Below are 12,753 nucleotides of genomic sequence, written 5' to 3'. Positions count from 1 at the left end.
GTAAGCTGAGATTCCATGGTTCATGGTGTGTCACGATCGTGGTGTTTCTCCGATTGTAAGGGTGAAATTGAAAGTGGAGAATGGTACCTGACATCAAAGCATGATCCTACCCACTCGCAGATTGTCGCAGATCTAGTACAGGTACCCTCGGTCCCAGGCACGGCACAGAATTTGTCAACCCTTTCTTGCCTTGCCCTGGCGTTCACGGTGACTCGGCTACGTCCCGCCTCATCAATCCACGTCAGAATGGGGTCATGACCCACCACTGACTTGACCGAATTGAACTGCAGGTGGACGTCCTAGTCTCAATGATGTTCCAAACTAGTACTTTCTCCAAGGCTCTTGGTTGGCTGGCTGCATGAACCAGCGTTCGTCTATGCCAATGCTGGCGTTGTGGAGCTAGCTGTACCTCTGAGTTGGGACAGATCTGAGATGCACTAGGAAAGTGCCTCATAGAATTTGGGCCGGAAGAACATTCGGATCCTCTCGCCCCCCCATGTGAAAAAAATAATAACAAGATCACATAATACAGTGGGCCATTGATATTGCTTATTGCTTTCTTCCTTTCTAACTTTCTTTCACATCACGTCTCTCTTTTCTACTTTGCTGTTTTTGTTAATAATTTGCCAGACTGGCTCTTCCCTAGTCGTGGATCCTCTTGAGTTTATTTGTGTTTGTTGAGGATGCCGTCTATAGTCATTGACGATGCTGATCGGCTTCGCCAGCTGTGGACGCAGCTGGTGACCGATGTGACTCCATCCCATCTCCCATCCGGTCTTTTCTCTAAGCGCGAGACTAAGTCGACCGTGGGCCGTCTCAACGTGCCCATGCAACTGTCTGCCATCTATGACTGTTGCCAGCAGTGTGATGTTTCTCCATTGAACGTGGTTCAGGCTGCCTGGACCGCTGTCCTGCGCTCATACTCCGGCGCCGACAATGTCATGTTTGCGGGTATTGGAATGAACCCACGATCAACCAAGCAGCAATGGACAAATACATCCGTGTCATTGGCTCGGTTAGAGCAGGATAGCTCTGTCATTTCTGTCCTTGACACCACGCAAGAGGAAGGGCTTTTGCAAGCCGAGTCCATGGTTTCTGTTCCTGAGGCTTTGGACATCTTTTCCAGCTTGGAGCCAAAGCCATGCAACTCGGCCATCTGGCTCAAAGATGCTCAGTCCAAGAGTGAGCTGTCTTTAACAGACGTTGTGAATGAAAAGACCGTAAGTTTCATTGCAGTCCCAAGTTTGGTGTTCTGATTGCTAACCTATTTCAGTTCGATTATGCTGTTCAGATTGATGCCTCATTAACCCAACTGGACTTGGTCTTCCACAAACCCACTGTTTCACGCTCTCAAGCACAATACATCGCCAGCACATTCGCCGACTACCTCCAAAGTGTGTGCTTGGACCCATATCAGACCGCATCCACTGTGTGCCACCCCAGTGAACTTGATATGATGCAGATCGACACATGGAATCGCATCCTGCCCAAGGGTAGCGAAGTCTGTGTTGATCAATTGATTGAGAGTGCCGCTCAAAAGTCACCGGACGCTCAGGCACTGGTAGGCTGGGATGGTGAGATGTCATACTCCCAGTTCAACCAAGCCGCAAACAAAATGGCTGCATACTTTGACTCAGTTGGAGTCCAGCGCGGCGAGCTTGTTCCGATCTGTTTCGAGAAGTCGGTGTGGACCATTGTCACGATGATCGGCCTCTGGAAATTGGGTGCTGGCTGGGTGCCGCTGGACCCCAAGCACCCTCGCCAGCGATTGGAAACGATAATCGAATCAGTTGGAGCCCGGACGGTGATTGCTTCCGCATCCAACAAGGATCTCGTGCAGGACATTGCTTCCCAGGTGCTTATCCTCGACCCATCTCAAATCCAGTCTGCCCCGGAGGTGGACTTCAAGTCTCGATCACAACCCCATGACACCTCGTTCGTCATGTTCACCTCAGGAAGCACCGGAAAGCCCAAGGGTGTTGTCCATGATCACGCCTCCGTCGCCTCCAGTGCGCTGAACCACGCCTCTGCTATGAATATCTCTAATAATACCCGCGCCCTGCAATTCGGCGCCTACACTTTCATTATCAGCACCTTCGAAATATTTACTACTCTAATCTTTGGCGGATGCCTCTGCATTCCCTCCGACCATGATCGGCACACCGATATCCGCCCTGCTATTCGGTCATTCGAGGCCAATTGGGCAATTTTTACTCCCAGTTTTGCACGCTCTCTCCACCACGAGGACATTCCATCCCTTGACACCCTTCTCGTGGCCGGTGAAGCTGTAGCACAGGACATCATCGACCGATGGGCACCTGTCGCTCAACTAATTAATATCTATGGCGCATCCGAGTGCAGCGTTGTCATGATTGGCCGGATGGTGGCAGACACTCCCAGAAGCTGCATCGGCCGAGCTACTGGAGGACTCTCCTGGCTCGTTGATCCCAATGACCATGACCGGCTTGTGCCCATCGGCTCAGTTGGTGAGCTTGTCATTGAAGGGCCTATTCTGGCACGGGGATACCTTGCGGACCCCGAGAAGACACAGGCTGTCTATATTGAGAACCCGGTCTGGGCCTCACAGAGCGGCAATACGCGTCGTTTCTACAAGACTGGCGATCTGGCTCGTTATGGCGATGACGGTCGGGTCCATCTAATCGGTCGCAAGGATTTGCAAGTGAAGATCCGTGGCCAGCGGGTGGAGCTGACAGAAATCGAGGCTCACATGCGCGCCATCGATAACTCGGTGAAGACTGCGGTTGCTATGGTTCGCCCTGGAGGCAAGGCCATGCTTGCTGCCTTCATCTCCAACCAGAGTGGCTTTGGACCCGAGTTCCCCCATCCTTTCTATTCCGCCCCTGACGACAAACAATCAGTTGTCTCATTGGCCGGGCAGATGAGCAAGAAGCTCACTTTGCAACTTCCGCCCTATATGATTCCCTCGGTCTTTCTGCCCCTGGCTTACATGCCATTGACAGCGTCCGGCAAGACTGATCGTCGACTCATTGCCTCATTTGGTGACAGCCTGACACTGACAGAGCTCGCTGCTGTCGCTGGCAATGGCAAGGTTACTGAGCGCCGCATGCCCACCACCACCACCGAGATGACTCTACGTCAGATCTGGGCCGAGATTCTCCATTGCCCTGTCGATGAGATTGGCGCCGAGGACAATTTCTTCCATCTTGGTGGTGACTCAATTGAGGCAATGAACCTGACTCGTCGTTGTCGCGCAGAGGGCTTCCAGCTCCAGGTTGGTGACATCCTGGGTAATCTGGTTCTAAGTGACATGGCCAAGGCTATGACTTCCACACGCTCTCTTAAGCCATCCATCACCACTCCCTTCGAGTTGCTTGGTGATGATACTGATGCTGTTCGCGCCAACATCCTCTCCGCGACTGGTCTACCAGCCGGTCTTCTGCAAGACGCCTATCCTTGCAGTCCTCTCCAGATGGGCCTTATGGCCCTCTCTGCCAAGATTCCTGGCTCTTACGTCGCCCGCCACACCCTCGAGCTTCCGAGCAGCGTAACTGTTGGTCGTTTCAAAGAGGTCTGGGGCATGATCGTCGAGAGCAATGACGTGCTCAGGACCAGAATTGTTGAGACGGATGAGTACGGCTCTGTGCAAGTTGTCAACCGGGCTCCCCTTGTGTGGGCTCATGACACCGATCTGGCCAAGTACATTGAGCTGGATGAGAAGATCCCTATGCAGATTGGTGATGCCCTTGCTCACTTCGGCATCATTGCCGGGCCCACCAACACCTTCGTTTTGACTATACATCACTCCATCTACGATGGTATGTCACTGGAAATGATCTTCAATGATCTCGTGCACGCATTTGAAGGTGTGGTCCCGCCCGTTCGCACCCAGTTCCGGGACTTCATTAAGGAGGTCGTGGAGAGGAATGCCGACAAGGCCACTGAAGAATATTGGCGTGGAGAATTCGCCGAGGGCGACATGACCACATTCCCGTCGCTCCCCTCCGCCAGTCATCAGCCCCTGGCCAATGACTCCTTTGTGCACACCCTTCAACTCAACCGCAAGGGTCCATCTGACTTCACCAGCGCGACCCTCATCCGTGCCGCCTGGTCGTTGGTCCAAGCTCGGTACTGTGACTCCCCGGAGACTGTGTTTGGATGCACACTGAGTGGTAGAAATGCACCTGTACCTGGGGTTGAGGATGTTGTCGGTGCAGTCATTGCCACAGTTCCTATCAAGGCCAAGGTGGATGGGGAGCAGCCCGTTGCAGAGTGGCTGCAGCAGATCAATTCCCACTCGGTTGAAATGACCCCGGCCCAGAACTATGGTCTTCAAAACATCGCCCGTGTCGCTGAAGGCGCCGCAGCAGCCTGCAACTTCCAGTCTTTGCTGGTCATTCAGCCCGCCACTTCAGTTGCGGAAGATAGCATCATGCAACCTTTCTCAGCTCCGCAAGCCAATTTCAGCACCGTGGCACTCACACTGGAATGTAGCCTGGCAGTCGACGGCAGCATCCAGATCCACGTCCACTTCGATGATACCGTCTTGCCACGCCTTGAAGTGCAGCGTATCGTTCGTCAGTTCGAGCACGTGTTGCAGCAACTGGCCTCCGCCCCCACCGGAAAGTTGTCTGACATTGAAATCATCAGTCCACAGGATAAGGAAAATCTCCTTCAATGGAACCGCGATCTAGCTGAGCCTGTCAATGAGTGTGTCCACCGCCTCATCTCACAGAACAACTTCTCTCAGCCCAATGCACCAGCCATCTGCGCTTGGGACGGGGAGCTGACATATACCGAGTTGGAGAGCCTATCGTCCAAGCTTGCTGCTCACCTCATCAATGTTGGCGTCGGTCCTGATGTCTTCGTTCCATTGTGCTTCGAGAAGTCTATGTGGACTATCGTGGCCATGCTCGCTACCCTCAAGGCCGGTGGCGCTTTTGTGGCCATGGATGCTTCACAACCCATCAGCCGCATGCAGAGCGTTGTCAAGGATGTTAACGCTCAAGTCGTCCTCTACTCCGAGGAGCAATTGAGCCGCGCTCCTGGTCTGGCCGCCAAGGCGATCGCAGTCGGCCCGGGAATGCGCGAACTGAACACCCCCCGAACGCCACCCACACCAGTGGCTCCCTCAAATGCCGCCTATGTGATCTTCAGCTCTGGCAGCACGGGAACGCCCAAGGGATCGGTTATCGAGCACCGTGCCTTCTGTACGGCTGCCGTCTCTCAGAAGGAGGGACTTCAGATGGGTAGCCGCGTCCTTCAGTTCGCATCATATGCTTTCGATGCTAGCATCCTCGAGATCCTCTCCACTCTGGTACAAGGTGGATGTGTCTGTGTTCCATCTGAATCAGAGCGCCGCGGTAACATCGCAGAGGCCATCACTCGCATGAATGTCGATTGGGCTGTACTGACACCATCCTTCGTCAACACGATTGATCCTTCCAGTGTCCCAACACTGTCCACACTGGCTCTTGCTGGTGAGGCTATGAGTGCCGCCCACGTTGCAGCATGGACACCATACGTCCGGCTTGTCAACGGATACGGACCTTCCGAGTGTTGTGTGTGCACAACATCCAACCGCAGGGTCCTCCCTGGGACTGCCTCAAACAACATCGGCACCGCTGTTGGCTCTGCCAGCTGGATCACCGACCGTGATGACCACAACAAGCTCGCACCCATCGGTGCGATTGGTGAACTGTTGATTGAGGGCAATATCCTGGCTCGTCACTACCTGAACAACCCGGAGAAGACCGATGCTGCTTTCATCACTCAGCCGGCTTGGCTCCCCGGTCACCGATCCACGCGCGTATACAAGACCGGTGATCTGGTCAAGTATGCCCCCGATGGGTCCATTCTCTTCATCGGCCGCAAGGACACCCAGGTGAAGATTCGCGGCCAACGTGTCGAACTGGGTGAGATTGAGTACCATCTCAACCTCCCTGCTGATGTATCGCAGTCTGTGGTCTCATATCCCAAGTCCGGCCTATACGCTCAGAAGCTGGTCGGTATTCTGGAGCTCAACTCCACTGCCGGCTCTGACCTGAGCGTTGTGCCCAGCGCCGAGTTCCAGCGATCTGGCTTCCAACTCTCTTCCCTTACTCACACTCTTTCTGAGACTCTTCCCGTTCACATGATCCCCGTCATTTGGATCGTCGTGCGCAAGATTCCAAGCTCTTCGTCCACCAAGATCGATCGCAAGGTGGTCGATCAGTGGCTCACAAAGCTTCCATCCAACTTCGAGCCCACCCTTGGAATCACCCGCGAAGGCCCTACCACCTCCGCGCTGCGTGCCAGCGAGGACAAGGCCCTTGCCATCAGCAAAAAGATCGAGAGCTTGGTCAATCGGGAGGATAGTCCACTCCACGGCCGTGATTTCAACATCTCTTCCATGGGTATCGACTCTGTCCAGGTCATCAGCTTGGCCAGTTTCATCAAGCAGTCCTATGGAGTCAAGGTTGACGTGTCTCGCGTTCTGGACGGTCAGATGACCGTTCGTGGATTGGCCGCGTTCATCGACGCCGAGCTGTCCGGGACGGTCCAGGAAGCCCTGCCTGCCTTTGACGCCATGAAGGAGGCTTCGGCCTTAGTCAATGATATTATCAAGAACTCCATGCCCCAGAAGACTGTCTTTGTCACTGGTGGAACTGGTTTCTTGGGTACTCAGATCCTTCGGCAATTGTGTGACCGCCCTGATGTCGGTCGCGTCATCGCCCACGTCCGCGCCAACAGCCCCTCCGACGCATTCATTCGCATCAAGGATGCTGCCGTGCGCGCTCAATGGTGGTCCGACTATTATCTTACCAAGCTTGATGTATGGTGTGGTAACCTGGCCTCGCCCAAGTTGGGCCTGAAGCCAAAGCAGTGGGCCTCCCTCAGTGGCGAGAGCCCCAACGACGGTCTTGTTAACGGCATCATCCATGCTGGTGCTGCTGTCAACTGGAATGCAGGAACCGAGATTTTGCGCGCGGCCAATGTCAACTCCACCGCCGAGCTCATCAAGGCGGCCATCAGCTCCCCCGCCCGACCCCGCCTGTCCTACGTGTCTGGTGGTTCCCGTTGGAGCGTTGGCGAGAACGACCAGGACATCGCGAATGAGATCGCCCACGCCAACGGTTATGCTCAAACCAAATACCTGTCGGAGTTGCTGGTTAAGCAATTTGCCGCCAAGTATCCCAATCAGTTCGCAATCGTCAAACCTGGACTGATCCTCGGAACCCCAGAGGAAGGTGTTGCCAACACTGATGACTTCGTTTGGCGGTTGGCTTCCGGCGTGGTTGACGCCTGTGCCTTCAGTGACGATTATGCAAATGCCTGGATGTATGTCACCAGCAGTACCCGCGTTGCGGAGGAGACCATTGCCCAGGTCTTCTGCCCAGCGGGATCGATGAAGACCGTCACCTACATGACCGAGGGTATCACTGAGCGTGAGTTCTGGGAGATTTTCCACGGTGAACTGAAGTACCCACTCCGGAAGGTGGATCACGAGACTTGGATGGAAACCATGCGCAAGTCCATCCAGAAGGACACCAGCTCCCACCCGCTGTGGCCGGTGTCGCAGGTCTTTGATGCCTTGCAGGGCCGCCTCGGTGGTGAACCTTTGCAAGACGCCAGCTTTGTCTCGCCGTCTCAGAAGCAGCATGTCAAGGCCACTATTCGTCGCAACGTGCAATTCCTTGTCGAGGCTGGCTTTATTGCCAGTCCGACTGGAAAGAAGATGAAGTATATGGCCGATAAGGTGTTCAAGCGGTCTGGAAATGTTTGGGAGAATGTGAAGAGAATGACCATCACTGCGTAAAACTACGACACTGAGGCCATTCTACTTAATGATTATCATGTGTGGTGCTTTGGAGTCAGTTTTTTGTGTATAATTATCTTTCTGGTATATAATTCTTAATTTCTTTGTTCTTGAGTCAGTCTATCCCTCTTGATTATTCCTTAGTTTCACTGGATGCATATGTAGTATAGTATACGACCTTGTCCGATTCGCGTTGAACCGTGACATTCGCATGGGGGACCACCGGGTTCTTTTGCCCGCCCTTTGCCTCCTTTTGTTTTCATTTCCTTTCATTATTTGCCTCATCTTTCTTTTTGGTTTCGGCAGGATAAGTATGATAATGTTCCGACTGGACGCTTTTACAGATCCTAATAATCCCTGCGATCGGTGAATGCTGGTGAATAAGGGGGTTGCAAGGCCAATTTGGAATGTCCCGATCTCCATGGTTCATGAATTGAGATTAAAGAGGTATCAAATGGTTTCAACTGTTTTGCTTTTGACAACAAAATTCGGCTTGAGCAGTTTCTCACGAATGTGGATGGCGTTCAGGTAGTCGTTACTATCTACTCGGCGGTATCCATCCCCCAGACTCTTCTCAATACCCGCCTGCAGGTGTCGTACAGCCAGTCGGTCCCTTGCTTCGAGTGGGTCGGTGTCAACATAAACACGGTAGTCAACCATTCCAGCAAGCTCTCGCCACCCCGGATCATCGAGCAGCAGATAGTTGCCTTCAATAACAATGATGGAGGCATCAGGTGTGATCGTGAGTCCATTCTCCACGGGGTCTTTTGACTGATGGTCAAATGACGGCGCGTGTATCATCTCGGCAGATGACCATGTCTCGGAATATGGCATTGCCAACGGCATCTTGTCAGCCCACTCGCGCAGTCGGTGTATAAACGCCACGAAACGGTTTACGTCGAACGTCCACGGAGCACCGCGACGGGCGTGTGCATTCGTGGGGTCAGGAAACCCGTCAAGAGCTGCGCGGGAAAAATGGAACCCATCCATGGAGAGAAGTGCAGCACGAGAGACAGCAGATTGGTTGAGGTTGTGTACTACAGCTTCAGCCGTCGTGGTCTTGCCGGATCCTGGGATGCCTGCGATGGCAACTAAAAAGCGTGGCTTGGGATGAGCATCGGCTTGGCTGCGGATAGCATCCGCTAGCTTTCTGTATTCAACGTCCATCTCTGTCACCCTCGCGGGCAGGTGAGTTCTTGACGACTGATGTCTCGTAGGTCGAATCGCTCCTGAGCGCCCGTGGATCAAAATAACGCCGGGATCTGGACACAGATAGCTGGATCATGGGGATAAGTCCACTATACTATGTGTCTCGCGGCAAATAGCTCATTGATATATGGCTCCTGAGGTCTCGGTATGTACAGTTTAGTGGAGCGGGTGTCGGGTCACAGTGATCCGAAACGATGCAAAGGATCTCGGTGTTAGGCCGAGTCGGCTGTGTTCAATGTAAAATTTTCGAGTTTGAGAAACCAGCATAGCTGTTTGGTTTGTTCAATCTTAGAATCACCAAACGGGCGATTGAGGGTCCCCTTGGGCTTCACCTTCCGACGCTGACAACGCGAGTGTGTGGCTACAGGGTTCACAAAACCCTCTAGCAGACTAATATGGCAATTAATCATGCGGAATAGCTTACACCCCACCCAAAATTCGATGGTTTGGGGTAATCATTCAAGTAGAACTGGAGTAGAGTACTCCGTAAAAGTAGCCTTGTGTTCTCGACGCGGGGGTTTAGCCTAAATTGCTGAAACGCGGTGCTCCGTGGTATTCCCCACAGCGAAATGTACCCCAAAGAAGTTTTCACAGGAACTGAAAACCCCCCAATGTCCTTGAGGCATTATACGCCCAACATACCGTATATTAATGTCCAAATATGAGTGTAGGCAAAGATGTTGATATCATCCCGGAAACGCATTCCGAGAAACGTATGTTTCCAGCCCTAGAGGTATCCATTTATTCAGCGGAAGCCCTGATACGTCATTATGGCTTCAATCAAGCAAATAGCTGCAAAGGCCTTTTTCAAAGGCTTGCAGGTAGGTAAGCAACATTCCAAGTCTTAACATCCCAAATACAATGGTACGAATCAGTGAGGCGATCACAAAAGACCACCAGGACTTAGAATCCTTGTACAAAGCGATTCTCACTTCTGAGGATGCAGACGAGCAGAAGAGATTCCAAGATCAATTTACTTGGGAGCTTGCAAGGCACGCCGTGGCGGAGGAGTTGGTAGTGCATCCTGCAATTGAGAAGGTGCTCCCCGATGGAAAAGAAACCACCGACAGAGACCGCCGTGAACATTCCACAGTGCGTACACTATCAGCGGCAAGGGTTTATGGCAGGATGAAGTTAACTTGACACAGGTCAAACAATTACTTGATGTTTTGCAAGACTTGGAATGCTCTGATAAAGAATATCTCCCAACTCTCACGGCTCTTATGGATGGCTTCACTGAGCACATGAACCAAGAAACCATCGAACTTCTTGAATTGGAAAGCAATATCGCTACCAAGGATAGTGAGAAACTTACCAAATTGTTGAGACAGACCAAAATATTTGTGCCTTCTTCGCTGTACCAAGAGCCGCCATGCGAGAGCCCCGCTGGGTTGCTTACTGCTCCCCTTGATCACCTTCAGACTATTTTCAGCAAATGGCCACAGACTGAGGATAGTCAAAATCAGCCAGGTGGATAGGGTATGCCGTGATGAGAGGTCTTAGGTTTCTTTTGCTGATGAATTTTATATTTGTGACTAAACTTTCTTGATTTAAGCCCTGTTTACCTATCGCAAAAAATGACTTAGTCGATCATTGGTATGCAAAGCTGTTGGATAATGGAAGAACGAGTTAGAGAGAGGCTGGATTGCAGAGACTCGCTCTGGGCAGAGAGTAAATAACTCAAAAGCGATTGTGTCATTTATACCCACTGTTATTGAGCATCTCTAGATCTGGCTCCTCTTGGGCCTTTCGGTAACCAGAGATAATACCACTTGGATGGAAGATGTTGAAAAGCAGACAACAGATGAACATCAATGCCGCATCGAACACGTAAACAAAGGCTTCTTTACTTTGCAGATATCCATCGCTTCCCTGAAGATACTCTGCCACTCGATATATTGATCTGATCATTACCAAGGCACTGGCGAGATAGAGAAGTTTCATGTAGCGAGCCCAGGGAAGTCGAGTATCACCCACGGCATGTAGGGGTGTCTTAAGCATGCGACGGTGGAAGACTAGGGAGACCAGAATGAAGAATCCAAAGAATATTATCTGGACCAAGAGTCCAACGACAATCATGTTGTTCCCAAGATCAATCTTCGATGCCGTTTTGGCAGTAGCAAGCATACCACCTCCTAAAAAGAAAAATTAGTAACTTTCAAACAACCCTTGAAGATCTTTCGAGGGTATTGGCCCCTTCCAAGGTTCTTACCTCCACTTTGAATGAGGAAAGATAGCACATCTCCCGTCACAAATATTTTGGTTAACCATGACGGCCTAACCATTGAACACGATGCCCCATTCAATAAACGAATAATGCGACCAAGAATCATATAGATAGAGGCGGCAAAGAATGCGGGGGCCAGAAGTAACATAAGACTCTGTGCAATATATGGTTTTGTGGTCCAGTTCGGTGTTTCCTCGGCACTAGCATATCTCGCCAAATATCCAAACGTCTCAACTGGCAAGTAGACATTGTTAACATAACACTGGAAAAAATGAGAACATGAATTGACTCACAAAAGCAACCAATGAGAAATGGTATAAAGTACCATGCTCGAGACCGACCGAGCTGCCAGATGTGTATCACGGTAGTGAGGCCAAACACAGCGGCAAAGGCGACGGCAGCCCCAGCGGATGGATTGTAATGATACAATTTGAATCCCTCTGCCATGTTGAGAATTATTGCAAAAGGCACAGGATCCTTTGCCAATTTTTGAAAACAGGCGAGTTCCAAGGTTCTGATGTTGGGGTGAAACGAAGTTGGGCCAAAGCAGAAGGGGCACAATGATATAAAATAGCCATTGCCGTTATTGAAAGTTCCTAATTTGTTCCTACTATTTTGCACCGTGGGTTTCGTTCTATTAATAAGTTGATCCACTACTGAAATGATTATCATACCATAATGTTAGGAAGAGCGCCAGCTATTGTCGAAGTATTCTTTGATTTTGGTGTATGGGTCGTTCGTATCTGACTAGGCCCCCACCCGAGCTCCGTACTAAGTGAAACCAAACCCTGCGATATACGCGTAAATTCATACGGAACACAAATCTTGGCCTATCCTCCAAGCTTCTTCACACTCGTTCGTACTACGGGCATCCTAGAAAGGTGCCTTCGTTCGATGGGTCCGGCAAACATTACGGGTACGAGTACGAGGCGCTAGTGTGCCCAGGTGCTTGACCAACCCCTAAACCTTGCCCATCATAGTCAAGAAAACGAGATACGAGCTACGGCTTTCTTGTGGATATATTTTTCGGGTAGGTGCTTATGTAGACTATCATAAATCTCCACTTTTGGCTGTCCTATCATAGCTATTCGCACCTAGACGATATCGTCACAAATTGCTAGAAAGCCCTAGAATTGCTTTGGAGTTACCTAAATCTGCTTCGGTAGATTGAAGCGCGCTCTTGCTAGGCATATTTGTTGTTTTGGGGGTTTCCGCTTCGGGTGCATAGTTGCCCTCCGATGGAGCTGAACTACAGGTTTTGAGACTGGATCCTGATTTGCCCAGCCTCATATCCCGGAAGGCTGCCCAGGTAATCAATGATTACTACTGATTCGTTAGTCAGTCATGAGGCAGCGTTATGGGATTGATGGGTTGGATTAGATGGGGGTATAGTAACTCACATTTCGTTCTTAAATCCTCCAACTGGCTTTTATATGATAAAGAGGGCTCTTCGGTGTTGATTTAGCATATCTGAATGCTAAATGCTGAGACATGTCGCATGGGCCCTGGTTTGATACCCGGGTGATTCCAAGTATCCCTG

At 51.2% G+C, this 12,753-nt stretch overlaps 4 protein-coding genes across 4 annotated transcripts; 2 read left to right on the top strand and 2 right to left on the bottom strand.

Annotated features, from left to right (window-relative positions):
* Positions 1–683: 683 nt before the first annotated feature.
* Positions 684–7,777, top strand: N7506_003937 (uncharacterized protein; the record flags this gene model as incomplete). The annotated part of the gene is made up of 2 exons (XM_056953232.1): positions 684–1,220; positions 1,274–7,777. 2 exons carry the CDS (start codon positions 684–686, stop codon positions 7,775–7,777), a joined length of 7,041 nt encoding a protein of 2,346 aa, XP_056812121.1.
* A 450-nt stretch (positions 7,778–8,227) lies between these two features.
* N7506_003936 (phosphoribulokinase/uridine kinase family protein) lies at positions 8,228–8,944 on the bottom strand (the record flags this gene model as incomplete). Its single annotated transcript, XM_056953231.1, has 1 exon — positions 8,228–8,944. The coding sequence occupies one exon, from the start codon at positions 8,942–8,944 to the stop codon at positions 8,228–8,230; it is 717 nt and encodes a 238-aa protein (XP_056812120.1).
* Positions 8,945–9,847: 903 nt separating this feature from the next.
* N7506_003935 (uncharacterized protein) lies at positions 9,848–10,464 on the top strand (the record flags this gene model as incomplete). Its single annotated transcript, XM_056953230.1, has 2 exons — positions 9,848–10,078; positions 10,135–10,464. 2 exons carry the CDS (start codon positions 9,848–9,850, stop codon positions 10,462–10,464), a joined length of 561 nt encoding a protein of 186 aa, XP_056812119.1.
* A 217-nt stretch (positions 10,465–10,681) lies between these two features.
* On the bottom strand, positions 10,682–11,660 carry N7506_003934 (RTA1 domain-containing protein; the record flags this gene model as incomplete). The annotated part of the gene is made up of 3 exons (XM_056953229.1): positions 10,682–11,121; positions 11,199–11,447; positions 11,507–11,660. 3 exons carry the CDS (start codon positions 11,658–11,660, stop codon positions 10,682–10,684), a joined length of 843 nt encoding a protein of 280 aa, XP_056812118.1.
* Between the last annotated feature and the right edge of the window lie 1,093 nt (positions 11,661–12,753).

This window comes from Penicillium brevicompactum, assembly GCF_028827555.1.
Source record: "Penicillium brevicompactum strain IBT 35665 chromosome Unknown utg000003l_segment0_segment0, whole genome shotgun sequence".
NCBI classification, from domain to species: Eukaryota; Fungi; Ascomycota; class Eurotiomycetes; order Eurotiales; family Aspergillaceae; genus Penicillium; species Penicillium brevicompactum.
This window is presented reverse-complemented; position numbering and strand designations above follow the sequence as displayed.